The sequence below is a fragment of the Piliocolobus tephrosceles genome, chromosome 6 (genome assembly GCF_002776525.5).
Source record: "Piliocolobus tephrosceles isolate RC106 chromosome 6, ASM277652v3, whole genome shotgun sequence".
Taxonomy (NCBI): domain Eukaryota; kingdom Metazoa; phylum Chordata; class Mammalia; order Primates; family Cercopithecidae; genus Piliocolobus; species Piliocolobus tephrosceles.
The window spans coordinates 33218109-33235091 of NC_045439.1; the positions used below are offsets into that span (position 1 = coordinate 33218109).

The following is a 16983-nucleotide window of genomic DNA, read 5'->3' on the forward strand; positions in this document are numbered from 1 at the left end:
ATTAGTACAATACTATAAAATTATTGAGGCCTATCTCAAAAAGCACAATTTTATTTATTTATTTATTTTATTTTTGAGATGGAGTCTCGGTCTGTCACCCAGGCAGGAGTGCAGTGGCGTGATCTCAGTTCACTGCAACCTCTGCCTCCTGGGTTCAAGCAATTCTCCTGCCTCAGCCTCCTGAGTAGCTGGAACTACAGGCACGTGCCACCACACCTGGCTAATTTTTTGTATTTTTAGTAGATACGGGATTTCACCATGTTGGCCAGGCTGGTTTCGAACTCCTGGCCTCAAGTGATCCACCTGCCTTGGCCTCCCAAAGTGTTGGGATTACGGACATGAGCCACCACACCTGGCCACACATGTTTTTATAACCATACAATTGGGCTGTGTGTGGTGATTTACACCTGTAATCCCAGCACTTTGGGAGGCCGAAGCAGGAGGATCGCTTGAGCCTAGGAGTTCAAGGCTGCAGTGAATTATAATTATGTCACTATGCTCCAGCCTAGGCAGCAGGGCAAGACCCCATCTTTACAAAAAAAAAACGTTTAAAAATTAGCTGGGTGTGGTAGTGCACGCCTGTAGTCCCAGCTACTGGGGAGGCTGAAGTGGGAGGATTACTGGAGCCCAGGAGTTCAAGGCTGCAGTGAACTGTCCTGTGCCACTTGCATGCCAGCCTGGGCAACAAGGCAAGACCCTATCTCCAAACAAACAAGCATATAATTGGGCCAAGAAAATGTTATATTTCCCTGAATATTGTAAGGAGACTAACTGGAGAATAGTTCCATTCTAAATTGACCTTTTATTTTTCCCTTCTTCAGTCTTCCAACCTTGAAGTAGTCCTATCTGTTGCCTTAGATACTGAACACTTGCAGGCTACAATTATACAATGAGCAGATTGATTAAACTGCAAATTTAAATATCTTAGAATTGTCAGTGCCATTTGGTAATGTTGTATATTGACTGGTCAGCTACAACAGGAGACTGGTTAGCTGTCTCCTGTTTCCTACAACTGATATTTAGCATATTTTTTCTTTCAACAAATATTTCTTGAACTGCTACTCTGTTCCAGGTGTTGTTCAAGTTCCAGGGATACAGCAGTGAATGGTAGAAGGAAGAACCTTGCCCTCATGGAGCTTACCTTCCAGCAAAATACTAATTGTTACATGAGGGTTGGTTAAATATGAGCAGTTACTGTTGTTGGTGAATGACTATTCTACCAATTTGCCTGGAACAGCCCTATTATAACACCCATTTATTAGTTTTAATAGTCATCCCTTTCATTTTCAAAGGGTTCCCAGTTTGTAGAGTAAATTTATATGACTGTCCTTGTTCTAAACCTTTCGTATACATTAATTCATTTAATCCTCACAGTAACCCTATGAGGTATATGAGATTATTAACATCATTATACAGGTGTAGAAAGTGAAGCATAGAGAAGTTAAATTAACCTGCCTTTGATGGGAGTAACTTGCAGAACCAGAAATCAAATCCAAACAACAGCTTGGTTCCTAGTCACTCTACTAGACTGCCTCCATACTACTGTTGTAAATCTTTACTGTTTTACTCTGCCTGTCATCTTTCCTCTCCCCAGCGAAGTAAAGCAGGTAAAGTAATACCATACATTCGCAGATGAATTTATGGTTCTGCAGAGTGAATTTTCTCCACTTGCTACTCCCTCCTTTACAAATCTGTCTTCATATCTACTCGGCCTCACTTTATCCCTCCATTTCATAGGAATGGACATCTCTCCTCCTGTCTAAGACTTGTATTCTAGCCCCATCTCACCCTGCATTTTGTTGGACTTTGTCCTCTAAATTACTTTTCTCTTTTTCTTGGGCCTTCCATTTCCATTGTTCCACTAGCTTTTCCCATTCAGCACATGAAGAGGATTTTTGTTGTCATTGTTGAAAATGTATATCACTCTTTTTTTTTAGACGGAGTCTCACTCTGTCGCCGGGGCTGGAGTGCAGTGGCCGGATCTCAGCTCACTGCAAGCTCCGCCTTCCGGGTTCATGCCATTCTCCTGCCTCAGCCTCCCAAGTAGCTGGGACTACAGGCGCCTGCCACTTCGCCTGGCTAGTTTTTTGTATTTTTTAGTAGAGACGGGGTTTCACAGTGTTAGCCAGGATGGTCTTGATCTCCTGACCTCGTGATCCGCCCGTCTCGGCCTCCCAAAGTGCTGGGATTACAGGCTTGAGCCACCGCGCCCAGCCAGTATATCACTGTTTTAAGAATTCTGCCTTACTATTGGGAAAGGTTTTTAAAAGTTTATTAATAATATAATGATGATAAATGGCTACCCTATTTAAATTCCAGGTACTGTATATAATCTCTAATCCTTTTAACAAACTACAGATATTTTATAGATGAAGAGATGGAAGCTCAATGGGCTACATAACTTTATTAGCTTATGAATAGTAGCACTGAATTCAGTCTCATATTTATCTTAATCCAAAGCCCATTCTATTTCAAGTATAACATGCCAGTGTATCACAATTCTTATAGACTTCCCTTGATCCTCTGCCTGTGCCTTATTGCCCTACAGCTCTCCTTTTTATAGAAAAGCTTTGTTAAAAAAGTATTTAATACTTGTAGACTGTTCTTGCCTTTCATTTACTTATCAACCCATTCTAGTCTAACTTCTACTGCTGTATCAGGATCCTCCAAAGAAACAGAACCTCTAGGAGGTTTTATATATATATCATATATGTGATAAATATATCAATATATGATATATATCAATATATGTGATATATATCAAATATTAATATATATTATATATTATCTATTTTAAGAACTCACTCATGTGATTGTAGGGGCTGGCAGGCTGGCAAGTCTGATACCTGTAAAGCAGGCCAACAGGCTGGAAACTCAGGCAGGGTTTCTTCTCCAGGAAACCTGAGTTTTTGCTCTTGAGGCCTTCAACTGATTGGATGAAGCCTACCCATATTACCAAGGCTAATCTCCTTTACCTAAATTCAATTTATTGTAATAATATTTACAGAGTAGCTCCTAATTACACATAGAATCAAGATCAAAGTCCTTATCAGGAATAGAAGACCTTCCGTGATTAGGCCTTTCCTACTCTGTCTCCCATTATGCCTCTCCCATTGCCAAGTCTACTTACCAAGCCATACTGAAATATTTATAGAGCCCCAGAATTGCCATGTTGTTTGCTTCCATGTCCTGTACTGCTGTTTCTTCTGCCTGGCATGTCTAGTACTTCTGTTACTTCCCTGTCTCCCTGCCCCTACCTAGAGCATCAAGAAAAATTATTTCAGCACCCAGTTCTGTCTTCTCCTTTGTATAACCTTCCCCAATTCCACAAATAGATTTGATTATACCTCTTTTCTGACATCAGTGTACCTTGTTCTCAGCTCTACTGTAGCACTACTGTAATACTTACTGTATTCTTTATTTTTTGTCTGATTGTTGCCTTTCAGTAACCGTCCAGGTATTTCCACTGGCCGGCATATTATAGGCACTCATCAAATGTATGGCGGTGGTGGAGATGATGAGGCCTAGTGGATCACAGGTTAAGTAAGGCCATGTCCCCATATCAAGTTTTCCTAGGCTTGGATCACATATAGAGGAGAATGGTAGACAGGTCTGATAGTCTCCCTTGTCCCTTCTAGAGGCTTCTGCGCCAACCTTAGCAACAGATTCTTTTTGATCTATATTTTTTATGATAATCTGATACCTATTCTCAGCCTTCATATTGCTTTTGTTTTATTTTGCTGTATCCTTGAGGCAGTTAAAAAGAAAGGACACTGTTAAATTACTATTACATTCCATCACAGGAGGAATTATGCATCAGCTTGTTCTCATGTGATTCTCATGTGCCAAAAAGTATTTTCTGAGCCAGTAAAAAGAAAATTATTTTTTTCAGTAGTTTTTAAATCTTCCTGTGTCCCCAAAATGTCTCCACGCATTTAATGTCAAGTTAAAACCCAAGCCAGGGCTGGGTGCAGTGGTGCACACTTGTAGTCCTGGCTACACATGAGACTGGGACAGGGGATCACTTGAGCCCAGGAGTTCAAGGCGGTAATGCTCTATGATCATACCTGTGAATAGCCACTGCACTCCAGCGTGGGCAACATAGTGAGACCTCGTCTCTAAAATTATTAGACGCTGGGCACAGTGGCTCGCACCTGTAATCCCAGCACTTCAGGAGGCTGAGGCGGGCAGATCACTTGAGGTCAGGAGTTCCAGACCAGCCTGGCCAATGTGGTAAAACTCCATCTCTACCAGAAATACAAAAATTAGCTGGGTGTGATGGCAGGCGCCTGTAATCCCAGCTATTCGGGAGGCTGAGGCAGGAGAATCGCTTGAACCCGGGAGTGGGGAGGTTGCAGTGAGCCAATATCGCGTCATTGCTCTCCAGCCTGGGCGACAGAGTGAGACTCTGTCTCAAGAAAAAAAAAAAAAATTATTAGGAAAAATGTCAGTGTTAACTCTGAGAGAACAAATAATGGCTTTTTAAAGATTGTTAATAGAATAATGAAGACTTACTGTGTTTTTAACACGAAAATTTTAGGTGACCAATGGTCCTGCTATAACATACTGGGGTCATAGGATAGTAGAATGGTCAACATCTCAATTTAGACATGTTACTTCTTGCTCTAAATACACTTGTAGACGCTACTTGTGGTGTAACTCCTTATGTGTTTAATATGTATCTGTCTCTTGGTTTTCTTGATTTTTCAAATGGGTGAAGGATCTAGTTATGAATTCTTTGCCCTTTATGGAATGTGATATCTTGGGTTTTATTCCATCTGTTACTTCCCTTTTACTTACTTTTATCTTATTGTTTTGCATTGTGTTTGTAAAATAATGGCTTTGGCTTATTTTTTCCTGAACTTTTCTGCAGTTTGGTTTGAGTATCTGGCTTTGGGTACCACTCCTGAACTTGGACTCCATCTGTACTTGTGACTTTTGGAAGGCAGAAGTCAGTGTTTTCTGTGGAAGATGACTTTTTTTTAATATTGTATATGTGTATCTCCCCCTCCCCTTTTTCGTTTCTCTTAAAAGACTGGAAAGAAAGCAGTTAAAGCAGTTCTGTGGGTCTCAGCAGATGGCCTCAGAGTTGTGGATGAAAAAACTAAGGTAAGATTCTTTATTTTGATTTTGATTTATTTTATTTTATTTTTTTTGGAGATGGAGTTTCACTCTTGTCACCCAGGCTGGAGTGCAATGGCGCAATCTCAGCTCACTGCAACCTCCGTCTCTCGGGTTCAAGCAACTCTCCTGCCTCAGCCACACGAGTAGCTGGGATTACAGGGGTGTGCTACCATGCCTGGCTAATTTTTCTATTATAAGTAGAGACAGGGTTTCACCATGTTGGCCAGGCTGATCACAAACTCCTGACCTCAGGTGATCCACCGGCGGCTTCCCAAAGTGCTGGGATTAAAGGAGTGAGCCACCGCGTCTGACCTAAGGTAAGATTCTTATAAGCATAAATAGGACTGCTCATATGTTTTTAAAAATCTCTAATGATCAGATATAATACCCTTAAGCTGTTGAAAGGTATTATATTGTTGAAGCTTTATCCTTCCACTTAGTCCAAAGTACAATCTTCTGAGAGACTATTTAACGTTCAGGAAACCACTTTAGTTACTCATTTACTTTAAGAAAAATAGTATTCTCTCAACATTTTGTTCTACATGACATAGCATGTCTAAGGTACTAAGCATTAGCATTTAGTGTTAAGATCTGAGTTCTTTTTTTTTTTTATGAGATGGAGTTTCACTCTTGTTGCCCGGGCTGGAGTGCAGTGGTACAATCCCAGCTCACTGCAACCTCCACCTCTTGGGTTCAAACGATTCTCCTGCCTCAGCCTCCCAAGTAGCTGACTACACACACGGACCACCATGCCCCGCTAATTTTTGTATTTTTTGGTACAGACGAGGTTTCACCTTGTTGGTCAGGCTGATCTTGAACTTCCGATCTCAAGTGATCTGCCTGCCTTGGCCTCCCAAAGTGCTGGGATTACAGGCATGAGCCAACGCGCGTGGCCTGTTTTTGTTCTTACATATTTTTTAAAAAGTTTTCACTCTCACAAATTTGATATAAAAGATGATAGACTATCCTTTTACCATATTTTAAAATTAAAAACAGATGGACTCCACATCTGAAATTTCTTCTTGCTCTGAAGAAAACACTATTTTAAGAAAATGATATTTGAACTAATTAACCTGGCTTTTGACTCAAAACTCAATTTAAGTGACATCTTAAGGACTAGTAAATGGCTCTTTGGTTAACATTTACTTAGAATCCAAATAATATCTCAAATCATAGGTAGCATTTTGCATTTGAGAAACAGTGATCCTAAATGCCTAAATAAGAATAGACACACAGATCTACTCCTAGAAAGCATAAGGTGTTATATAAGGACATTTAATTATTAATTAAAATTTCCTAGAATACCTAAAGTCAGGAAAAAATTTAACAAGAAGATAATTTAAAAAAAAAAAATTCAAATGCCACTGAAAGGGGAGAAAGTCTGGCAGGTAAAAACCAGTTCTGATAGGCAACTTGCCTGGTAATTTCAAGTGATTTAATATAGCTGCATTTTAGTTATTTGACCTTACATTGCATACTTTTTTTTAAGTTCAAGAGAAGCAATAGTCTTCAATTTTAGTACATTACTGTTGGAAACAGTGATCATTTTAATTATTTTTTGGAACTTGTGTAGTTTTCATTAGTGTTTGGATGAAATTTGTTACACTTGAAAGCTATGTATTTAATTGTTTTATACAATAGTTGGAAAGTAATATTGCCCCCTTGTGGCTACTCACACCACTGGCATTCATTAGTTTAGTTTTTTCCACACTGAATAGTAGTAATTAGTAGTCATTGGTGGCTTGTCACCATTGGGACCATCTTCCCACCTTGTATTTCGCTATAAGCAGGAACTAATACCATGTTGGGATCAGTATTTGTGATAACACCATGACATGATCTGCACAAATTTTTGTGGAACAGAAGCTGAAATCTGAAGCCCTTAACCTTTGAGCAAGAAGCTCTGTCAGATTGCCTTGCTATCCCATCTCCCAACTCATGTGTATCTTGATTCTGATAGTGTTCCTACCTTTTTTTTGTTTTGTGTTTTTTCTTTTTTCTTTTTTTTTTTGAGACAGTGTCTTACACTGTCACCCAGGCTGGAGTACAGTGGCACAGACATAGCTCACTGCAGCCTCAGTCTCCTAGACTCAAGGGATCCTGCAACCTCAGCCTCTCAAGTAGCTGGGACTGCAGGCACACACCACCATGGCCCAGATTTTTTTTTCTTTTTTTAGAGATGGGGTCTCACTATGTTGCCCAGGCTGGTTTCAAAACCCTGGGGTCAAGCAATCTTCCCACCTCAGCACCCCAAAGTGCTGGGATTACAGGTGTGATCTACCGCACTCAGTCTAGTGTTCCTACTTGAGTATAGTAACTCTTAGTTTCTTAGAAAAAGAGATAAATGAATGGCCGGGTACAGTGGCTCATGCCTGTAATCCCAGCACTTTGGGAGGCCGAGGCAGGCAGATCACGAGGTCAAGAGATCAAGACCATCCTGGCTAACACGGTGAAACCTCATCTCTACTAAAAATACAAAAAATTAGCTGGGCGTGGTGGCAGGCGCCTGTAGTCCCAGCTACTCAGGAGGCTGAGGCCAGAGAATGGCATGAACCTGGGAGGCAGAGCTTGAAGTGAGCCAAGAACACGCCACTGCACTCCAGCCTGGGCAACAGAACAAGACTCTGTATCAAAAAAAAAGAAAGAAAAAGAGATAAATGAATTGCAAATGGAAATGTAATTGAACTAGTAGATGGAAATGTGAATGGAAATGAAATTTATGTTACAAAGAAAAAAATTAGAAGAACAAGTTTTAAAATGACTGTTCAGTGTGTTTCACTTCCAGCAATAGCTAAATAGAGCTTCTGTTGGACTGACCCTCTAGCAAACAACTGTAAATTCTAAACAAAATAACCCAGTTATTCAAAGGCACTAGAAAATAACCCAAACAGATAGATTCTAGAGAGAAGCTGACACTTAGAAGAAGGAAATTGTATTGGGTGATTTCCCATTTCACAGCTTCTAGCTTAAGGATAGGCCCTAGTCTGTACCATATAGGGTAGCTCTAACTTCAGCGAGCAACATTTAGTCTTTTGGTCTTAAAAACCAAAAGACGTAATTTCTTTGTTTGTTTGTTTTTTGAGATGGAGTCTGGCTCTGTCGCCCAGGCTGGAGTGCAATGGTGCGATCTTGGCTCACTGCAACCTCCGCCTCCTGGGTTCAAGCAATTCTCCTGCCTCAGCCTCCCGAGTAGTTGGGATTACAGGCACCCGCCAGCACACCCAGCGAATTTTTGTATTTTTGGTAGAGACGGAGTTTCACCATGTTGGCCAGGCTGGTCTCGAACTCCTGACCTCCAGTGATCCACCTGCCTCAGCCTCCTAAATTGCAGAAGACAGAATTTGAGGCAACAATAACCACTAGAAGGTAAAAAGAGAGGCTGGGCGTGGTGGCTCACACCTGTAATCCCAGCACTTTGGGAGGCCAAGGCGGGTGGATCACTTGAGGCCAGTAGTTCGAGACCAGCCTGGCCAACATGCCGAAACCCTGTCTTTCCTAAAAATACAAAAAATTGGCTGGGCATGGTGGTGTGTACCTATGGTTCCAGCAACTTGGGAGGCTGAGGCACGAGAGTCACTTGAACCTGGAAGGCAGAGGTTGCAGTAAGCTGAGATTGCGCCATTGCACTCCAGCGGCCTGGGCGACAGAGCAAGACTGTCTCAAAAGAAGAAAGTAAAAAGAGAATCCTGGAAATAAGCCAAAAAGGAGTAATTCTGTCCCAAATTCTGTTCATAAATTCTGCCCTAATCTCTGCCCCTTTAGCCATGTAGATTCAAGGCAGACTCCAAATAGCCCAACTAAGGATATAAAAACTGATACTTGATTACCTATGTATGGTGACATGCACCTGTAGTCCTAGCTACTTGGGAGGCTGAAGCGGGAGGATCGCTTGAGCCCAGGAGTTGAGGTTACAGTAAGCAGTGATTGTGCCACTGCACTCCAGCCTGGATGATGGAGTGAGGCAGTCTCAAAAAAAGAACGAAAACACCCTGATGTCTGAGGTGCTGTTCAAAAGATAGTTTTCCATTTGCATATAATCAAATAAGCTACCTGATAAAACCAAAAACGTTAACACTTCCAAGGAATATAATGGAATCCAGACTCTCCACATACAACATTCACAATGTCTACAATGCAGTTACTCAGCATACAACAAAACAGACAAGTCTGACTTATTCTTATCAAAATAACAATCAATAAAGACCCAACTTCAAGATGACTCAGATATTAGAATTAGCAGACAGATTTTAAGTTCCCTCCTTCATTGTTTGACCAAGAAATAAACATCTCTTGGGGCTGGGGGCTACGCCCCCTCCCCCAACACGGCTTCGTTTTCCGGTGGGAGTTGACACCCCGGATTACATACACCGTACCCAGCCGAGGGCAACTTTGGAGGCCCCCTGGAAGGCTTTAGGATCCAGATTCTTCGCTGCAGCTGCCTTACGGCGGAGAACCATGATGACCCGCCGGGCGTCTTGCGGCCACACCCCTGGCGGGCCCAGGCAGGCTACGCCCACGCGACCCCTCCCGTTTCCCTGCCGGTCTGGCCAATGGAGGAGCTATGAATGGCACGACCTGCCCGAGCTTGGCAGTCTCCAGTTGTGCTGTGCATGGAAGCGTGGGAAGCCTTTGTTGGAAGGGGAGGCAGGGAGAGGATGCTGGAGGCTCTGGGGCGATGGCTTCCGCACCCCTTCCAACCATCCTCTTTGCTTGGATTCGGCGGACCACAGCTCAGCCAATTGGCTTCGAGATGTGGTGGGTTGCCACTTCCCTGTGGGTCTCTGTGGCACTCTTCTGCCTGGTGACACCTTGGAAATGAAGTTTATGACGTCATCGTTGCGACTGGCCAACAGAAAAAGCTCCCGCGGAGAGGTGTTCCCCTTCCACTCAGCTTCTTCACCCGCGTGAGGGAGCGCGCGCGCGCGGAGAGCGGGGGGGTGGTAAATCTCGAGCTGGGTGGCGCGCATGAGCGGCGAAGCTCCTCCTCCCCCGCCAATATATAAAGGGCTGGCGCGGGGCTCGGCGGCGCCATTTCGCGCTGGAGTGGAGCACCCTCTAGAACGACCTGGAGGATTCTGCCTACCCATACAGAGCCTTCGAGTCGTCCGGGGCCGCCATTACGATCCACCTCCATCCGCTTGGAAATGGCCTTCGTCCCGGCCTATTACTGGTCCCAGCGGACAGTACAGACCCCATAGAAGCCCCTGAAGCTCCCCTTTTTCGGGCCCCACCCAATCCTCGGAGTCTGTCCTCCCCTTCTACTCTGCCCTCAAGAGGATTTCAAAGATGGAGGCGGCGGCTCCCTAAACCACTTTTCGTGTTCATCCGCCTCCATCCGAGATCGAAACGGGACCTCGTCCGCCCCGTAGGCTCCCGACAAGAAGAGGGGATCCCTGCAGACCAACAGCGGGCTATATTGACGACGGTGTCGGAGATCAGGACCGTCCTTTGAAGAGTCAGTCCCTCAGTCGCCCGTCTCAGCGGAGGCCACCGCCATTTTCTTGCTGTCCACCGTCTGCAGAGCGCGCCAAGCTGCCTGGAGCTCTCCGAGAGGCACCAAAGGGACTGCTTTCGTGCCGGTCAGGCAGGGGGTTTGTTGCCTGGAGGCCCAAGAGGAACGGTCTCCCCCGTACTTACCGGGTTATGCTGGACCGGGCGGTGAGGGGAGCCGAGGCCACCCGGACTTTCCGCGGCTGAGGGCAGCGCCGGTTCCCTGTGGTCAAGATGCTGCAAAACGTGACCCCTCACAAGCTGCCTGGGGAAGGGAATGCAGGGTTACTGGGGCTGGGCCTAGAAGCAGCGGCACCAGGGAAAAGGATTCGAAAACCCTCTCTCTTGTATGAGGGATTTGAGAGCCCCACAATGGCTTCGGTGCCTGCTTTGCAACTGACCCCTACCAACCCACCACCCCCGGAGGTATCCAATCCCAAAAAGCCAGGACGAGTTACCAACCAGCTGCAATACCTACACAAGGTAGTGATGACGGCTCTGTGGAAACATCAGTTCGTATGGCCATTCCGGCAGCCTGTGGATGCTGTCAAAGTGGGTCTACCGGATTATCACAAAATTATAAAACAGCCTATGGACATGGGTACTATAAAGAGGAGACTTGAACACAATTATTATTGGGCTGCCTCAGAGTGTATGCAAGATTTTAATACCATGTTCACCAACTGTTATATTTACAACAAGCCCACTGATGATATTGTCCTAATGGCACAAACGCTGGAAAAGATCTTCCTACAGGAAGTTGCATCAATGCCACAAGAAGAGCAAGAACTGGTGGTGACCATCCCTAAGAACAGCCACAAGAAGGTGGCCAAGTTGGCAGCGCTCCAGGGCAGTGTTACCAGTGCCCATCAGGTGCCTGCTGTTTCTTCTGTGTCACACACAGCCCTGTATACTCCCCCACCTGAGATACCTACCACTGTCCTAAACATTCCCCACCCATCAGTCATTTCCTCTCCACTTCTCAAGTGCCTGCACTCTGCTGGACCCCCGCTCCTTGCTGTTACTGCAGCTCCTCCAGCCCAGCCCCTTGCCAAGAAAAAAGGCGTAAAGCGGAAAGCAGATACTGCCACCCCTACACCTACAGCCATCCTGGCTCCTAGTTCTCCAGCTAGCCCTCCTGGGAGTCTTGAGCCTAAGGCAGCACGGCTTCCCCCTATGCGTAGAGAGAGTGGTCGCCCCATCAAGCCCCCACGCAAAGACTTGCCTGACTCTCAGCAACAACACCAAAGCTCTAAGAAAGGAAAGCTTTCAGAACAATTAAAACATTGCAATGGCATTTTGAAGGAGTTACTCTCTAAGAAGCATGCTGCCTATGCTTGGCCTTTCTATAAACCAGTGGATGCTTCTACACTTGGCCTGCATGACTACCATGACATCATTAAGCACCCCATGGACCTCAGCACTGTCAAGCGGAAGATGGAGAACCGTGATTACCGGGATGCACAGGAGTTTGCTGCTGATGTACGGCTTATGTTCTCCAACTGCTATAAGTACAATCCCCCAGATCACGATGTTGTGGCAATGGCACGAAAGCTACAGGATGTATTTGAGTTCTGTTATGCCAAGATGCCAGATGAACCACTGGAACCAGGGCCTTTACCAGTCTCTACTGCCATGCCCCCTGGTTTGGCCAAATCATCTTCAGAGTCCTCCAGTGAGGAAAGTAGCAGTGAGAGCTCCTCTAAGGAAGAGGAGGAAGAAGAGGAGAGTGAAAGCTCAGACTCGGAGGAAGAAAGGGCTCATCGCTTAGCAGAACTGCAGGAACAGCTTCGGGCAGTACACGAACAACTGGCTGCCCTGTCCCAGGGTCCAATATCTAAGCCCAAGAGGAAAAGAGAGAAAAAAGAGAAAAAGAAGAAACGGAAGGCAGAGAAGCATCGAGGCCGAGCTGGGGCCGATGAAGATGACAAGGGGCCTTGGGCATCCCGCCCACCTCAGCCCAAGAAGTCCAAGAAGGCAAGTGGCAGTGGGGGTGGCAGTGCTGCTTTAGGCCCTTCTGGCTTTGGACCTTCTGGAGGAAGTGGCACCAAGCTCCCCAAAAAGGCCACAAAGACAGCCCCACCTGCCCTGCCTACAGGTTATGATTCAGAGGAGGAGGAAGAGAGCAGGCCCATGAGTTACGATGAGAAGCGGCAGCTGAGCCTGGACATAACAAATTACCTGGGGAGAAGCTGGGCCGAGTTGTGCATATAATCCAAGCCAGGGAGCTCCCTTTACGTGATTCAAACCCAGAAGAGATCGAGATTGATTTTGAAACACTCAAGCCATCCACACTTAGAGAGCTTGAGCGCTATGTCCTTTCCTGCCTGCGTAAGAAACCTCGGAAGCCCTACACCATTAAGAAGCCTGTGGGAAAGACAAAGGAGGAACTAGCTTTGGAGAAAAAGCGGGAATTAGAAAAGCAGTTAGAAGATGTCAGCGGACAGCTCAGTTCAACTAAAAAGCCCCCCAAGAAAGTGAGTGAGAAAACAGAGTCATCCTCTGCACAGCAAGTAGCAGTGTCACGCCTTAGCGCTTCCAGCTCCAGCTCAGATTCCAGCTCCTCCTCTTCATCGTCCTCCTCTTCAGACACCAGTGATTCAGACTCAGGCTAAGGGGTCAGGCCAGATGGGGCAGGAAGGCTCCGCAGGACTGTAGACCACCCTGCCCCACCTGCCCCTTCCCCCTTTGCTGACACTTCTTAATCTCACCGCCCCCCCCCCCCCCCTGGAGAGCTGGCCCTGCAGGGGGGGGGGGGTGCAGGGAGATTTACTGAAGGAGGGACATGGACAAAATAACATTGAATTCCTAGCCCCATTGGGGAGTGATCTCTTGGACACAGAGCCCCCATTCAAAATGGGGCAGGGCAAGGGTGGGAATGTGCAAAGCCCTGATCTAGAGTTACCTGAGGCTATAGCTGCCCTATTCACTTCTAAGGGCCCTGTTTTGAAGTTGTTCTAATTTATTTTAAGCTAGGTAAGGCTGGGGGGAAGGGTGGGGCCATGGTCCCCTCAGCCTCCACGGGGAGGGAAGAAGGGGGAGCTCTTTTTTAACGTTGACTTTTTTTTTCTACTCTGTTTTCCCTTTTTCCTTCTGCTCCATTTGGGGCCCTGGGGGTTTCAGTCATCTCCCCATTTGGTCCCCTGGACTGTCTTTGTTGATTCTAACTTGTAAATAAAGAAAATATTATTCAAAAAAAAAGAAATAAACATCTCTTGTCTTTGAGTCATTATTTTGTTTTGTATTTATAGCATCACCACAACTAGTACAGAAAATGGTACATTGAAGTAGAGTGCTACCTTAACAGAAATGAAAATAGTGTATAGTAGGGATTATAACTATACTCAGTGACAAAAAGGAAATATGTTCATATTGAATGAAGAGATAGAAATCTTGGCAGAGAATAGAAACTATGAAAAAGAAACAAATGGCTGGGAGCGGTGGCTCACACCTGTAATCCCAGCACTTTGGGAGGCCGAGGCAGGTGGATCATGAGGTCAGGAGATTGAGACCATCCTGGCTAACACAGTGAAACCTGTCTCTATTAAAAACACAAAAAATTAGCCGGGTGTGGTGGCACACGTCTGTAGTCCCAGTTACTCGGGAGGCTGAGGCAGAAGAGTTGCTTGAACCCTGGAGGCAGAGGTTACAGTGAGCCAAGATTGCGCCACTGCATTCCAGCCCGGGTGACAAAGCGAGACTGTCCAAAAAGAAAAGAAAAGAAAAAAAGAAACAAATGGAAATTCCACACCTGAAAAATATAGTATCTGAAGTAAATTCACTGGATAGGGTATATCTAATGTAAAAAAGCAAGGCGCAGAACTGTGTGTGTATGTGTGTAGTGTTCATTGTGTAACGAAGGTAGCATAAACATGACTATTATATGTATTTGCTTATATATGGAAATAAACCCAAAGGATTAAAGACACTGATTTACATATATTGTTGAATGTGGAATCTACCATGAGAGAGATGTAAAACTAGAATCAACAAGCATATGCTTTAGAACATGTAGATGAGAGAGGTATCTGGGCAAAGTGCCTCTTAGGATATCTGCTGCTAAGTCCAATTCTCAGTATTTAAACTGCTGGACACAGATCTAACTATTCCATAGCCTAGTTGTATCAGATGTATGGATTGTGCATCATGAAATGAACATCCTATGTTCTGAGAAGCTCAAATAACCTCATAAGTCTTCTCTTTCTTTGTGTGACCTATTTTCTAGGACCTCATAGTTGACCAGACGATAGAGAAAGTTTCTTTCTGTGCCCCAGATAGGAACTTTGATAGAGCCTTTTCTTACATATGCCGTGATGGCACCACTCGTCGCTGGATCTGTCACTGCTTCATGGCTGTCAAGGACACAGTGAGTCCAACAAATACGTATTTCATGATGAGTATTCTCAGTTAGCTGGGCTCTTTCTGGGTTTGCTCAGCCAAGCGGTTTCTACTACATTTTTAACAAGTATGTGCTGCTACAGCTGCTCTTGGAAGTGCCTAAACTAGCCTACTTTCAGCTCCTTTTATTCAAATATTTTACACTCTTGGTGTAACCCCGGGAGTTGCAACTCACTGAACAAAATGATTGGCTGAAACCAAAGATCATTAAAGGAAGGTAAAAATGGTCTGGTGATAGTGGTTGCTAAACTTTATTTGAAACTTTTAATTATTGGAAGTATTTTCAGGGTTCTTAAATGTATTTGTTTGCTAACACATATGGGTATGGTATTAAAAATGTATTTGCAAAGAGACTACTACAAATGAAAGAACTTGGCTGGGCCTGATGGCTCACCCCTATAATCCCAGCACTTTGGCCAGGGCGGGAGGATCACTTGAGACCACAAGTTGGAAACCAACCTGGGTTACGTGGCAAGACCTCATCTTCACAAAGTTAAAAAATTAGCCAGGCATGGTGGCACATGCATGTAGTCCTAGCTACATGCTACATGCCTTGGGAGGCTGAGGCGAGCAGATCACTTGAGACTATGTGTTGGAGGCTACAGTGAGTCATCGTGCCATTACACTCCAGCCTGGGTGACAGAGTGAGACCTTGTCTCCAAAAAAAAAAAAAAAACTGAGTGGAGTATACTTTCAACTATTATAAAAACAGAAATACTGGCCAGGCATGGTGGCTCACACCTGTAATCCCAGCACTTTAGGAGGCCGAGGCAGGTGGATCACGAGGTCAGGAGTTCAAGACCAGCCTGGCCAATATGGTGAAACCCCCATCTCTACTAAAAATACAAAAAAATTAGCCAGGCATGGTGGCACATGCCTGTAGTCCCAGCTACTCGGGAGGTTGAGGCAGAAGGATTGCTTGAACCCAGAAGGCGAAGGTTGCAGTGAGCTGAGATTGTGTCACTGACTCCATCCTGGGCAACAAAGTAAGCCTCCGTCTAAAAAAAAGAAAAGAAATACTGGCTGGGCATGGTGGCTCACGCCTGTAATCTCAGCACTTTGGGAGGCTGAGGTGGGCAGATCACCTGAGGTCAAGGGTTCAAGACCAGTCTGGCCAACATGGTAAAACCCTGTCTCTACTAAAAATGCAAAAATTAGCCAGGTATGGTGGCGCATGTCTGTAATCCCAGCTACTTGGGAGACTGACTCAGGAGAATCACTTGAACCGGGAGGCAGAGGTTGCAGTGAGCCAAGATTGTGCCACTGAACTCCAGCCTGGATGACAGAGTAAGACGCCATCTCAAAAATAAAACAAAAATAGGCCAGGCCCAGTGGCTCATGCCTGTAATCCTAGCACTTTGGGAGGTCGAGGTGGGCAGATCACTTGAGGTTGGGAGTTCAAGACCAGCCTGGCCAACATGATGAAACCCTGTCTCTACTAAAAATACAAAAATTAGCCGGCCATGGTGGCGGGTGCCTGTAATCCCAGTTATTCAGGAGGCTGAGGCACGAGAATCGCTTGAACCCAGGAGGCAGAGGTTACAGGTGAGTAAAGCTCTTGCCAAAGTTTAATCTGGAAGATAAATAGTGGCCGTGCTCTAAAAATTGACCAAAATTGTTTAAAGATCTTTGAGACACTGGTGTAAACAAATGCTAAGAACTCAGGCTCTGAGTCAGATATGGGTTCCAGTTCTGATTCTGGTTCTTACTAGCTGTGGGATTTGGGGCAAGTTACTTAACATTCTCTGTCTTGGTATACACGTCTATAAATGGAGAAAGTGGTTGTGAATACTAAATTGGATAATGAGTATAAGCACACTTAGCATAGGGTCTGGCCCACATTACTCCAAAAATTTTAGCTAGTAATGTTTAAGCTGTTCTTCCTTGGTTTGACACTGGTGCTTTGAAAATGAGTTGAAGTAACTGAACTATGCTTTTGTCCTCTGTTTCTCAGACCCTAAGTAAACTACA

The 16983-nt window shown here is 44.9% G+C and overlaps 1 protein-coding gene and 1 pseudogene across 11 annotated transcripts in view; both read left to right on the plus strand.

The window, feature by feature from the left end:
• Window positions 1–16983, plus strand: part of NUMB (NUMB endocytic adaptor protein) — a 198596-nt gene that overhangs the window by 163173 nt on the left and 18440 nt on the right. For all 10 annotated transcript variants that reach the window (XR_002724690.1, XM_023183267.1, XM_023183328.1 and 7 more), the window contains 2 exons: window positions 5035–5109; window positions 14840–14980. Coding sequence is in view for 9 of the 10 variants with exons in the window: in XM_023183267.1 (XP_023039035.1) it covers window positions 5035–5109; window positions 14840–14980 (216 nt within the window). In the remaining variant the exon portion in view is untranslated. The remainder of the gene's footprint in view (window positions 1–5034; window positions 5110–14839; window positions 14981–16983) is intronic.
• On the plus strand, window positions 9129–13819 carry LOC111520490 (annotated as a pseudogene). Its single transcript, XR_003309720.2, has one exon. The product of XR_003309720.2 is annotated as a bromodomain-containing protein 2 pseudogene (transcript).